This window comes from Triturus cristatus, chromosome 3_2 (genome assembly GCF_964204655.1).
Source record: "Triturus cristatus chromosome 3_2, aTriCri1.1, whole genome shotgun sequence".
Lineage (NCBI taxonomy): Eukaryota > Metazoa > Chordata > Amphibia > Caudata > Salamandridae > Triturus > Triturus cristatus.
This window is the reverse complement of record NC_140584.1, coordinates 749992345-750006879: the sequence shown is the minus strand read 5'-3', so window position 1 is coordinate 750006879 and position 14535 is coordinate 749992345. Positions and strand designations below refer to the sequence as shown.

Here is a 14535-nt window from a genome sequence, read left to right as displayed (position 1 = left end):
GGTTCCGTGCCTGTAGGAAAAGTAGGTCTATGGAGACAGTGCCGCCATCGGCATCGCCGTGGGGTTCACGACCTGCCTTTCCACTGACGTTTTCATGGCGGGCACCCTGCCATGAAAAGGTCAGTGGAAAGGCAGGGAAGGGGCCACAGAAAGGGCCCATAGCAATTCAGCCCACTGGGAATTGTGGCTATGGCACATGTTATACCCCACTATGCCTACCCTGTTGTGTGCACAGTGTGCCATACATGACTTGGTGCATGGCAACAGTGCGCCCGAAGTGCAAGTGGTGCTGCACTGTGGCAGCACCAACTTCGGGTCTCTCTATGAGCCAAATCATGGTGCTGCTATGGCACTGCCATCTCAACACCACCAGCCTTGCAACAACACTGTAATCGCCAGTTGAGATGTCACCAGCTTGGCGGTGTTCTCCCAACCGCCGTTGCTGAGGGATGGCCGTCCACTTGCACAAGTCATAATCAGCCCCTAAGTAGTAAACGTACATATGTGAGGATTTACCTGTATAAATTATGGGAGAGGCGGGGGTGGAGATTAACACTTATAAGATTGTAAATAGCATTTTGTAGTACTTTGTAGTACTATTATAGTACCTTACTAGTACTATTATGGTACTATTACATTTACTATGAAATTTACAAAGTTTGTGAATAGATTCCTATTACATGAGTTTGTATCTCTACATCTTTTATAATTTTGAGTGAGGTGAAAGAGTGGTTCACCTCAAAAAAGTCGGCTAAAGAGTGGAACATAATGAAGGCTGTCACATCAAATCTTTATCTTGGTCATCTGCAGAGAACAAAATGCACCATAAAAAAATACTTACTTCTTGGCCATTCCCACCAACAGGTCCGGTAGAACCAGGTTGTCCAACAGGGCCTGGAGGACCCTTATCACCAGATGGGCCAGTTGCACCTTGCTTGCCAGGAGTGCCCTGCAACAGTAGGATCGGACAGGATAGAACTTCAGCAGTTTATTGTAAGTAATTGAATAACAGTACAAATTGTTCTTTACAAACTTAATTTGTTCAAACTCCCAATAAAAGAATTAAGCTTTAATTTTATTGTTACCGTGAGCTACATTTCAGTTGCAAAATCTCAACTTCTATGAGAAGATTAATACACCCCTAAGTGGTACAGTAACACACATATTCAATGCAAGGGGTTTAGTCCCATAGTTATTCTGCAATTCATCACAAATGCTGTAGATGCCCAACTGTACATTGTAATTTCAGCAAAATGTCTGTTTTGATTCATGCAATTCAAAGCATAAATGTCCATGGATATTATCAGAAGGAATTTGCAATCAAACAAGATAGGAAATGACTAACATAGCACTTTTAGCATGCAGTAAAAACATAAATAAACAATTCTGACCTTTAAATCTGTGGTGAACAAAAACCACAAGCGGCTAAAACAAACTATGTGATAACAGTATTTTCTCAGGTTGCTTCCTATATTCCACAAAACTGCAGTGCTCAATTATACCGGTCTCTGCTTTCAGATCCAAAGTGCTACCTATTCCCTCATGGCACCAATATAGAATTGTTCACTAAAGTTTAGTGCTGCCATAGCACTACTACTGGGTAGAAAAGTATGCCATCAGTGTAATAGTGGTGGTACAGGGAAAAGAGTAAGTGCAGTTGTAAGGCCAATGTCACTACAACAAGGAAGATTCCATTATTAGGATACTCCTCCCTCTCTGATAGTAATATAGTTTGCACATATATTCTGTATTGGTTACTTATCACTGTAAGGGCTAGCTTTTAAAATCACAGTTAGTTTACAACTTGTTATTAAACTGTTGTTGTCTCATATCGTACAAAACCTGAGTGATGCTATACAATGTTTCTTCCATTACAAGCCAGAAAGGCATATATAAATATAGGAACTGCTAACTGCAATGTGTTGGCTACCTCTAAATGGTCACTGCAAGTGATTGTCTCCTAGAGCGGATGATGGTTTCTTCAATTTAAATCAGGTGGAGTGCTGGGGTGAGAAGCTTCATCTCAAATGTATCTTGTTTCAGCACTATTAAAATTTGTGGTTAGTGCATGGCAATTTAAGCTAGCCTTAAAATGTATGTAAGCAATCAAGAAAGATTGAAGCTAAAAAGAATGCCAGACTAGATACCTGGTGCAGACTTTGAATGAACGTTGGGACAAGTTTCCACTGGATGACTTTCAAAATTTGGGCCAACATAGCCTGTTAATTTTTCTGGACCAGATTTGTGTTTTCTCTTCATTGTACTCTACAATCATGCAAGATCTCCCGAGGTGTTTCATCTATTTCTTAACTGTTTGTCACTGGAGTTGCCTTCAATGTCAGGGTTGTATCCAGATTTTATCTCATTTTAATGATAGTAGTGACTCCACCCATGTTCCAGGCAATGTGGAAACTGGCAGTTGTGGTAGTGGTTACTCATCCAGTTGTACAGATGTTTTCCCTGTACCCTCGTGGGAAAAGTACCTACTGGATTTCCCACTTAAAGTTCTGTCCAGTTTCCAAAATAGGAGTAGAGCTGTGAGAAGCCTCTCTTCTGTTTAGTGTTAAAGTTGTTTCATTCTTCATAAAAACCTACCCATCTGTGATCTTACTTTGTCAATATTTGTCATCTAGAACCATGATCTGTGATGGCTCAGACTGACTTATAATACATTAAGGCACATTGACTATTTCAACTAGTATGCCTGAGACTCTATGTTCAAGAAGGCCTTTAAATTGGAACAAACAGATGCACTTCTCTAGAGTTGGAGGAACTGTTTGTCCTTTGAAAAAAGCATCTCTCTGCTTTCCCGCCTTGACCACCAGAATGAGATAAATGCTGGTCCCTATGAGCCTGTAATTCTACATTGGCTGCACTTTAAAGGAGCTCTGTGCACTCGGTACAACAAATGTATTGCTGTAAATAATACGGTACCACAACATTATGGCCTAAATATTGTCTGCCCTGTTGGAGATTTTTTTTTGCAAATGATATTTAGGGAATTATTTTTATGTTTTTTCAAAATATCGATATACTGTCATATGACCCTGTGAGCTCATCCATTTCTGTGTGACTGCTCTCCCTCCAAACTTGGCCCAGATCTGGAATCCTTTATGAAGCTTTTCTGCTGTGGTCTTTCCTGTAAGAATTTTATATTGAGTGAAAATTTGCACAGAGAGACTACAAACCTCTGGTAGATATCGCATGACAATCTCAGTGGCACAGCTGGAAACCCAAACTAGGGACAGCATTGTAAGTGTACTAGTGGGAATGTTGGTGAATAGAAAGAAAAGTAAAAGCACCTTCAAATGGAGATATAAAAATCTCTGTCTTTTCTTTTACAGGAGGTTATTGTTGTGGAGTTTGCACCAATACATAGCATTCACTGTGCTGGAACAAAACCATATACTTTGTGTGGGTGCACAATGAGATGTACAATTCTAATTTGTTTTTAAATAAGATCCAACATAGTGGTCTGTAAACACCTTGTCAGTGAAAGAGTTAATAGGTGGCTAATAAATACACATGTAATATTTGCCAGGATAAAACCACACCCAGCAGACGTTTTGAAATGCTGAATTGTTAAATGTGTTGAAAAAAATCATGATCAAAATGGTTTTAAAGATGAGTAGATGATCTCTTGCTAGGAAGACCACACTAACACCCATTTGTCTTGCCTATTGTTTAATAGCGTTGCAAGATCATCCTTTTTTTTGTTACTTTCCATATAAAAGGCCATTTATCCCACAATGATTTTCAGAAATATTTCAACTTTCCACACCACTCCAATCAGATTTTGCCCCTTTGTGGACCATTGGCTTGTATTCGAAGGTGGCGAAAAATATGATACGATATCTTCAGATTACATCTAGATTGGGCAATCCCAGAAATTATCCATGCATCCATTAAGAACATTATGCCCTTAAAACCCATGCACTATTAAAGCAGTTCTTATTGGATATGGAATACTCCTCCATTGACAACCTCCTCTGTATTTGAATAATGTGCTCATGATACCAATATCTATTACAATGCAATTGATTTATTTTCTCTAAAGAAAAGGTCCTACCTTCAACACAGTACTGACTGCCAAACTAGACAACTCTCTAAATATCATGATAGTGACAAGTTACCAGTCTCAAAATATAGCTAACATTGTACCCAGTGGCAATGTTGATGTGACTATGGATACCCCAATGATAGAATGCCCATTGAGACATATCTGTTGAACTTTAACTCCAGGCAACATTTTTGATAAATAATAATGAGAATGACAGCTTCCTGTGCTGCGGTCTCCTTGTCTGAAACGTTCATCAGTTCATAGACTGTGATAGAGCAAGAAGTCCATTGTAAACTGTTGGATAATCCACCACACTTGCACTTCCCTTGCTTACATCAGAGGCCTGGATCCTTTGTTGTGTCTGCCATGGAAAAACCTTGGCTGGTGACCTACTCATTTCAACCATTGCATTATCAGAAGCCCTGTTCCCATTTTGGATGGGGCTTCTATTCAGTCCATCCTGGGAGAAGGACCAAAATGGCCACAGGCAGAGAAAAATGTAAAAAAAATACATCTTTCACTCAGAGAGAAACCTCTCTACATGTTAGGGATATTTCATGTTTAATTTTATACAGCAAGCCACCACATTGAGTACATGTTTCTAAAAGAGGGCAGCCATTAAATACATGCTCACCCAGCATTGAATTTGTACCAATAGTTATCCCATCATATCAGTAGGGGCATCTTCATTGAAAATGTCCAGCCTCAGAGGCAGGAATTCATGAATTGGCAGTTAGGCTCTCAATGGCTGATGAAGGATAGGCCTGTGCCACCTGAACTGTTTGGTGACCTCTCTGCCAAATCCTAAATGACCAGCAACTTTTTGGTGGCAATTTGCAGTCCTGCTAATTCCTTCGCAAAGAAATATATGAAAAGGCACTGTATAATCTGTAACCTCTAAAATGAAAAAATATGTAAAAGTAAGCATGTCTCTTTGCTGGGCTTATTTAAGGAACTTTCAAAGATTGAAAAGAGAACCTTTAGGCATCCCTCAATAAACATGTTCGAAGAGCAATTACTTAGACCAGGCTAAAGGAATCAAAGCAATCTGGGATCTTGTGTCCCAAACAGTTTATCCAACATCTCTATGAACCATAACCTACCATTCAAAATTGGTTGTCTGCTGTAAAGATTTAGTCAATCAAAATGAGTCTAAATAGAATTTTACATCTGATATGACACTTCTCCAGACATAAAGTTTAATGGCCTCACATTACTTCCCAAAGCAGTATTTAATGATATTGCAGAGGGGCACAACAGGGTTTCCAAGTACCAGGACCAAATGCAAATAAATAATTGACATAAAAGGACATTTTAAATATATTTATCACTTGCATATATTTATGTAAATTCAATGGATGACACCTTGCACCTTCATGCAAGCTTGAATTGATCAATGTATTTAAGCTATTACTTAAAGAAAACAAAATAAAAAAGTATATATCAATTAGATTTAGGACAATGTGTTTAAATTGAATACATCGCAATAACATACAAAATCATTTAAAATACTGAAACAGTTAGTAGGTTCGTCATGACACGTATCTCATAAACATTATTTTTATAGACTGTATGACTTACAGCAGTGCCAGGCAGCCCAGGCATGCCCCTTTCTCCCCTCTGACCTGGCATACCAACGATTCCTCTTTGTCCTGTTGTTCCTGATGGACCAGGAGGCCCATCAGGGCCCTAAAAAAAGACAAACATGAGCACATTCCCAGACCATATAGTAAGAGCATGTTAAAAATAATACAGTACAGTTCAAAGGTTTTAAAGTATCATGTTTAATTGCATTTGCACAGAAAGTCCTTTTTTCGAGAATAGACACAAAATACCTATGATTTGTCATTCTAAAATAAAATGCATAATTAAAATGGAGAAGTACACAAAATATTTGGATAGAAGTAAAAGAGTCATTAAAATAATTAAATAAGTACTTCAAGAATATTTTGATATACAGAAGGTCCAAAGGCTGTTTGGTAAGAGTAAGGGCTAGATGTATGAACATTAGCACTAGCGATCACCAAATAGTGATTGTTTGCAAAACTCTAGTTGGTAATCGCTATTACTAGTATTCAAATGGGTTTGTCTAGACCCCATTACCTAAATAGCAATTCGTAGTGGGTTGCGAATAGAACCTACCTCCAGAATATTAAAGAGGTAGGTCGCAATTTGCGACCCACTAGGATTTGCATCCATCAAAGGTATGGTGGCCTGCTGGGGTCAGCAAAGCAATATTTCTTTTTATGCAACCCATTTTCCTTAAAGGGAAATGGGATGTGTTTAAAAATAAAAATGAAATTGTTCATTTTCATTCATTAAGAGTAGGCAGTGGGTGGTCCAGGGGACCACTGCCTGCTCTTAAAAAATATTTTTGGGAACATTCTCAAAGGGGAAGGGGACCCAAAAGGACCCCTTCCCTTTTGCAAATGGATTACCACCAGCGTTGAATTTCTAGTACAATGTGAATGTTTGGTGACCGAATTTCAGTCACAAAACATTAATACAAACTCTCTTAGATTCCGATTCCCTATTTGGGAGGGACGCCCTGAACGAGCCACTTCCAAATAGAAATTCTGTTTTATGTCGTAAAACCAAACTGCTATTCGGTAGCAAGTTACCAAATCACAATTTGGGGTTTGTAATTTCTGCGAATTGAGCTGTTTGTGACTGCAAAAATGATTTGCACATCCAGCCCTAATTATATTGTAATAGGGTAATGGAGCAGGGTGTGCGTCCAATGAATACAACGAGGATTTGTATTTAAACACATTGCTGTCAATATCATGCTGCAAGTATATATTTTAATAAAATAATAATTCAAAATAAAGATATTATTTTGATTGAAAACACATGAGAGCATTAAACTTACAGGTTGTCCATCATCTCCTGAATCTCCTTTGTCTCCAGGACTGCCAGAAGGTCCAGCAGGCCCTCGATCTCCGATACGTCCATGGGCACCAGGTTCACCTCGAACACCTGGGGGACCTTCCTTTCCTGGATCACCAATAGGACCAGCTGGGCCTGGTGTCCCCTGATATAAGAGAACATTATTTGATTATAGGAGCAGGTATTTTACCCCTTTTCATTAAAAGAAAGAGAGTATTGTGCAGAAAAATATGTAGTACCTGATCATGGATTTAATAAATACATTATTTAGGTTCATATATTATGTTTTGCTGAAAGTGAAGCAAACTATTTGTCCCCAAAACGATTAAAGAGGTTGATGAAATCAATGTGCAACTGTCTGTATTCTGAGCCATCCTCCTACTCCCTCAAATAGATCTATTGGATAGAACAGACAGCAAAACCTGTGATGGATAGGATAGATGAGTATACCATGACACACAAAAGCTTCCTAATAAACAAAGCATGAATATAGGTGGTGTGAAACTGAATGCTGAACAAGCATTAGGATGGGAAATATTAAGACTGTGCACAGGTCAGGAGTTGGGCCCAGGGACTGCTGGAGCTCAAGAATTCGTATCAGTGGGGGAAATTTCTGGGTCACCATCCTTCAACCAAGAGCTCAAGGAGTGATCATAGAAGGCCAGTGCTTCTTAAACCTTCCACTGCCTTATTGCTCAAAGGAAAACATTATGAAAATATTGAGCACATTTAAAAAAAATATATATATTTACAATTTTTCATTATATCTTTAGTCGGTTATGCGGTATTGTTGTGGAGTTTGCACCAATACATAGCATTCACTGTGCTGGAACAAAACCATATACTTTGTGTGCGTGCACAATGAGATGTACAATTCTAATTTGTTTTTAAATAAGCTCCAACATAGTGGTCTGTAAACACCTTGTCAGTGAAAGAGTTAATGGGGGGCTAATAAATACACATGTAATATTTGCCAGCATAAAACCACACCCAGCAGACGTTTTGAAATGCTGAATTGTTAAATGTGTTGAAAGAAATCATGATAAAAATGGTTTTAAAGATGAGTAGATGATCTCTTGCTAGGAAGACCACACTAACACCCATTTGTCTTGCCTATTGTTTAATAGCGTTGCAAGATCATCCTTTTTTTTTGTTACTTTCCATATAAAAGGCCATTTATCCCACAATGATTTTCAAAAAAAGTTCAACTTTCCATACCACTCCAATCAGATAGTGCCCCTTTGTGGACCATTGGCTTGTGTTCAAAGGTGGCGAAAAATATGATACGATATCTTCAGATTAAATCTAGATTGGGTAATCCCAGAAATTATCCATGTATCCATTAAGAACATTATGCCCTTAAAACCCATGCACTATTAAAGCAGTTCGTATTGGATATGGAATACTCCTCCATTGACATTTGATAACCTCCTCTGTATTTGAATAATGTGCTCATGATACCAATATCTAATACAATGCAGTTGATTTATTTCCTCTAAAGAAAAGGTCCTACCTTCAACACAGTACTGACTGCCAAACTAGACAACTCTTACTGGACCCTGTGTTCAGTAACTGTGCAGACCTCTTGGTTGGGCCACCAATCTCCCTCCCGTGGACTGATTATCTACTGGTGCCTTTCACCTGGACCACATTTAAGCCACCCCCGTGAGACCCACGGTAAGACACGCCAGATCCTGGGCGCGGCTACCAGCCGATGAATGGGCAAGTAGATTCGCGATTGACCAACCCTCCTACAATGAGGATCCATGTTTGGCCAACCAGAATTTCGAAGACTGGATCACACAATCCCTTGAAGCCACTCTCCCCCTGAGTAAAATAACGCTGAAACGTTCCCATAAAACTGCCCCCTGGTACTCAGAGGCTCTCAGGGAAAAGAAACGCCAATGCAGGAAAATAGAAAGCCAATGGCGTCTAGATTACTCTTTGGAGGAAAAAACCCGATACCGAGAGGCAATTAATACCTACAAAGCCGAGGTCAAAGCTGCCCAATCTGGATACTTCTCTGATAAAATCATACTTGCTAAATCCAAACCTAAGGATATTTTTCAAATACTGAAAAAACTTACAAAACTTCCATCTTCGAGCTTGTACGAGGAAAAAACAACAGCCCACTGCAACGACTTGGCAGAATTTTCCACCAAAAAGTTAATAAAATCTATTCATCATTCTCCTCTACAGCTACTGTCCCTATAGCTCAGGACCAAATAAATCTGGGATACACTTTATCAGAACCCCTACCAACACTGGACCACTTCCCCCCTCTAGACCTTTAATCCTTGGAGCCCATTGCCCGCAAGGTAAAATCTGGGTCTCCATGCGACCCAGCACCTCCAGAAGTCATGATGTTAGCATCTCAGGTCACTTTACCAAGCATTATGGACCTCCTGAACGCCTCCATCACCTCTGGCACTGTCCCTTCCGCTTGGAAGCGGGCCATGGTCCGAGCGCTGCTAAAAAAAACCAATCTGGATCCCTCTGACTTTAGCAACTACCGGCCGATTTCTCTGCTCCCCTGGGTGAGCAAAATCCTTGAGATGTACATCAATCTCCAGCTGGTGAATTTTATCGAAAACAACCAGCTGGTAGATGCCACCCAGACGGGTTTTAGACCCAGACACGGAACAGAGACTGCCCTCCTAGCAATCACTGAGGAAACCAGAAAAATCCTAGATCAGGCGGGGTCAGTGGCAGTGATCCTCCTTGACCTAAGCGCGGCATTCGATACGGTCAGCCATGACACCCTGCTGAGCCGCCTCTCGAGTGTCGGAATAGTGGATGGAGCTTGGCTATGGCTCAAATCCTTCTTGAGTGACAGATCATTCAAAGTATTTGAGGGAGAGACAGTGTCCATGAGTAGGCCGTTGAGGTGTGGAGTCCCACAAGGCTCCTCTTTAAGCCCTGCGCTTTTCAACATCTATATGAGACCACTGGCTGAGGTTGTTCGTCCATTTGGGGTTAAGATCATTTCTTACGCGGACGACACCCAGCTGGTGGTCTCCTTGGCGCAGGAGGCCGACCTGCCGTCATCAGGGGGGCTAAAAAAGTGCTTAGAGGAGGTAAAGGGCTGGATGACCTCCTCATCCCTTAAGCTCAATGGGGACAAAACGGAGCTGATGCTCCTGGGCCCCTCAAACCCCACCTTCTTCAACTCCTTGTGGCCTCCTTGTCTACGTACCCCCCCAGTACCCAAGGACAATATTAAGAGCCTTGGGGTGTGGCTGGACAAGACCCTCTCATTTAACATCCAGGCTACAAAACTCTCTGGTACCTGCTTTGGACTTCTTAGGATGCTAAAGAAAGTCCTCCCTCTTTTACCTATGGAAGCAAAGCAGGTGGCCATCCAGGGTCTGATACAGTCCCGCTTAGACTTCAACAATGTCCTCTACCTTGGCGCCCCGGAGTACACCTTGCGTAGACTACAGATAGTGCAGAACTGTGCAGCCCGCACATTGTTACAGCTCCCACGCAGACAATCAGCCAAACCTGGTCTGATCAGCCTGCACTGGCTACCAGTGCGACAGAGAATCATCTTCAAGGCCATGTGTATTGCCCATCAGGCCTTTTGGGACACAGGTCCTATGATTACCCTCGACCTAGTAAAACAGTACCAACCCAGCAGAAACCTTCGCTCTAGCCAGGCCTTTATGGCTATAGCTCCGAGAATAAAAAAGGCAAGGACGGGCGGCAGGATGTTCACCTATAATGCCGCCAAGACCTGGAACTCACTCCCTCTTCATCTTAGATCCAACCCTAACCTCTCCTCATTCTGAAAACAGCTGAAGACTTTTCTGTTTAACCCCCCTCAGTAATTTCAGCAAGTTACCTCTGTCAAGCTATTTCTATTCTGGTCTCTAGCGCTTGGATGCCCCTGGGCAGCAACCGCGCTCTATAAATCTACTTTTCATTTCATTTTCATTTCATTTCAACTCTCTAAATATCATGATAGTGACAAGTTACCAGTCTCAAAATATAGCTAACATTGTACCCAGTGGCAATGTTGACGTGACTATGATAGAATGCCCATTGAGACATATCTGTTGAACTTTAAGTCCAGGCAACATTTTTGATAAATAATAATGACAATGACAGCTTCCTGTGCTGCGGTCTCCTTGTCTGAAACGTTCATCAATGGCTTTGAGAAACAGTTAAACATTTACCAGCTTAAGGGTCTGCTTGACACGTTTGGTGATCATCCTTCAGCAATCCTTCAACCATGTATTGCCTCTTTCAAACTTGGTTGACAGGGTTGCTAATGCATACATACCCCCCAGGTGCTCCATAGGCCCCTACAGACCTTGGGAGCAGCGTGTCCTTCCAGCTCTTACTCTTGTAATTGTTATTGCACCAACTAATAGGAGTTCCCAGTGCATTTGGTGTTCAGTGAGGGTTTTCTAAATGGTTTTTAGGTTTAGGTGAACCTAATCAACCCAAGGCCTATGCACATCTGCAAAACATTTAGACTTAGAGAAATCTTATTCACACCTCACCAACATTTTCAGGAGGATATCATTCTACATCATGCCAGTGATTCCAACTCAATAATCAAATGATTTATTTAAAAAAGATTTAATTAACATAATGCACAGTTGGTTATCTAAAAACACTATGTAATGCTTCATAGCTACTTGATTCCCTGGAATCTAAATCATAGGCTAAAATCTAGTATTGTAATTTAGGACACAAAATCAAAATACGATTTCTTTAAAAATCCAGACATTATTTTAAAAAACAAGAATTCTGAAACTTACCGTTGAGCCAGGTGGGCCAACGCGGCCTGCAGATCCAGGGAAACCTGTTGCTCCCTAAAATGAAATGTGTATCTAATTAACCGAAAGATATTTCACTGTCTGAAGTATGCTAGATCACTACGCATGAATAATCTATTTCCATTATAAACACATTTAAACTGAGCCATTTTGTTAGAGCAAAGTTCAGATTTTCCTAGACTAATATATATGAGCAGAAAGATATGTTAATATGGTACTCACAGGGGGACCTTGAGTTCCTCGACCACCCTTCAGACCATTAACACCAATAGGTCCCTACGTGGAAAAAGAAACACTTGTTCACCTACTGTTTATGGAATGTAAGATTTATTTAATAGAAATAGAAACCACTTCTGGAAGAAATTATATGCTTTTTCTTACCGGGGGACCAGGAGATCCAGAAAGACCTTGTGGCCCGGGTGATCCAGCATCGCCTTTTTGTCCAGGTTCACCGGGTTCTCCTTTTACACCAGGTTGGCCATCAGGACCCTAAAGAGATGGTCACTATAAAGTCAGGTCACTACATATAATTTGGTACAATCAGCATTAAAGTCTAAGAAGAATTTGTAAAGGATACAATACAATATCGAGAAAAGCTATTGTACATAATATAACAATGTACATAGTAATAAAATGGCATACAATAGGATCACAAAAGTGATCTTTAGCAGCAAAAATGTTTTTATTTGCAGTTATCTTTCCCCACCGATAAGTGGTAATGGTTGTATATATACACAATGTCAGTATTTTTGCATGTTTGATGGATGAACCAAAAAAAACTGGAATGAGGACTCTGTCTTTATCTCATTCCCAAATTTCAGACTATTTAAGGTATACCTGTGTTTTTAGGCTGCCACATTGATGGAAAGTGGGAATATTGTGGTTTACACATGAAATGTCCAATTTGAAGAGTACGGGCTGACTGCTTAAATTTTTTTGTTAGTTTGTGCTCATATTGTTCATTGAGGAAATGCCCATTGTATGTCAGGAGCTGTATGGTGTATAGAATATTCTCCATGTTCATTTCATAACTGTCTGTTTTTGTTTTTGAATTTTAGTAGTGTTCTAAATGAAGTATATCAGAAGTACTGGCATTGTTACATAAGGTGTCTGCTTGTACGACACAATAGTAGATCTGCTGTGCACTGTATCAGCGGGGTTTGCAGCATGCACCTTACTTAAATGGGTTGTTAGGTGATGTAATGGGTAAAATATTGAGACTAGCTAGAATGCCACAATCTAAATTTGGAGTAAATGTACCAATGTTCAAATCTACTAGTGTGTATGATAATTGGCATAATTGGGTTTGTGCTGTAAATAATACTACCACATTTTATCTGGATAGTATGTACCTGTGGACCAGCAAAACCAACAGGACCAGTTGGACCATTCTCACCTCGGGAGCCCTAAACAAAAAGAAACAAGCATTGATGTTAATGACAAAAGGAAGATATACAAAACTGTTCTGCATATGTCAGTGAATTAAAAGACGCACAAGAGGGAGAGCCAATTAGCCAAACAGAAAGAAGATTAAATCTATGCAGATCCATGAAGTCCAATTTATAAAGATTTGATAAGGCATCTTGAGGAATCACATCCAGATTTGTAATCTCGTATATATGTTCCAATGTACATTATTCATGGCTATCACAGGAAGAATCAAAGCATGATCGCACTAGTATCAAAAGATATGACAAAAGTATTTTCTGCACACATAAGTAGACCAAATTTGTGCAGTAAAGTGGTCAAAATTAGATATCATTGGGGATTTTATAATTAGGATTTGCACTTTCGATGGCTGAATTGGGGTATTCACAAATATTCTGCCTGGCCATTTCTCATCTGGGAAACATAGTAGCGTTACTTGCAGAAACAGTTGGAGAAACTATCTTTCAAGGGTGGTAGTGGGAGGGAATGCCCAAAAATGTTATACTGTGCTGGCTAAGGGTTTCCGTTACATGGCAAATGTCTTCCGTGTATATAAAAATCTAAATATGGAAATGTACATTTTAATCATAAACAAGAGGATTCTTCGTCTAGTGGATAATATCTTTAACTGAATATAGAGGATGAAAATACACAACTGCCATACATTTTCAGTAGTCTTTGGATATTTCGATCCAATTTGAGTTAAATATACTTCAAAGGTTAGAGATAGCATATTGCAGTTTATTCAATGTGCTGAAAAAATGAGCCCACGGGTTTACTAAAACGATGTACAAGTAAGAAAATGTCAAAATAAAGAACATTTGCTCTAGGATTTTATAATGAGCTGCAGACAGGCATAGCAAAGAAATGCAATCAAAGCATATATTAGAAAATAGTTTGTTAAAATGAATTGTAAACATGTTCTGTGTTTAAAAAAAATGCATCCCTGCATATATGTCCCTTAACCAACACAAATTTGGTTTTGTTTACAGAACAAGAGATATTCATATTGATTTACAGACAAATAGATAAAGCATGATAAAGTAACAGACACACAGAACTATAAAGAGTGATTAAGGTCATAGTACAGTGAAATAATATACACAGATAAACAAATGCAGACAGATAGACACACAAACAGCCAAATATACACATGAAAGAATAGGCATCTAAGGTAATCACCTGTTAAGAATAATATCTTAAGATATCTCTTCCATCTCATTATGGTTGATTTAATCTATTCATTCCAGATTTTCAATAGCAGTGACTTCTCCTTAATATCAATAAGCATGCTATTTGCTTTTATAGAATCATATGGACTTTGCATGTACGATGACACACAAGTGAAAGGATAGATGATTTCACATGCCT

The 14535-nt window shown here is 39.6% G+C and overlaps 1 protein-coding gene across 1 annotated transcript in view; it reads right to left on the bottom strand.

The window, feature by feature from the left end:
- The window catches only part of COL5A2 (collagen type V alpha 2 chain), a 333083-nt gene that overhangs the window by 40088 nt on the left and 278460 nt on the right, over positions 1-14535 (bottom strand). The window contains exons 38-44 of the mRNA XM_085647093.1: positions 13089-13142; positions 12118-12225; positions 11959-12012; positions 11719-11772; positions 6933-7094; positions 5642-5749; positions 842-949 (exon numbers count right to left, since the gene is read on the bottom strand). Of these exons, the coding sequence (XP_085503219.1) occupies positions 842-949; positions 5642-5749; positions 6933-7094; positions 11719-11772; positions 11959-12012; positions 12118-12225; positions 13089-13142 (648 nt within the window). The remainder of the gene's footprint in view (positions 1-841; positions 950-5641; positions 5750-6932; positions 7095-11718; positions 11773-11958; positions 12013-12117; positions 12226-13088; positions 13143-14535) is intronic.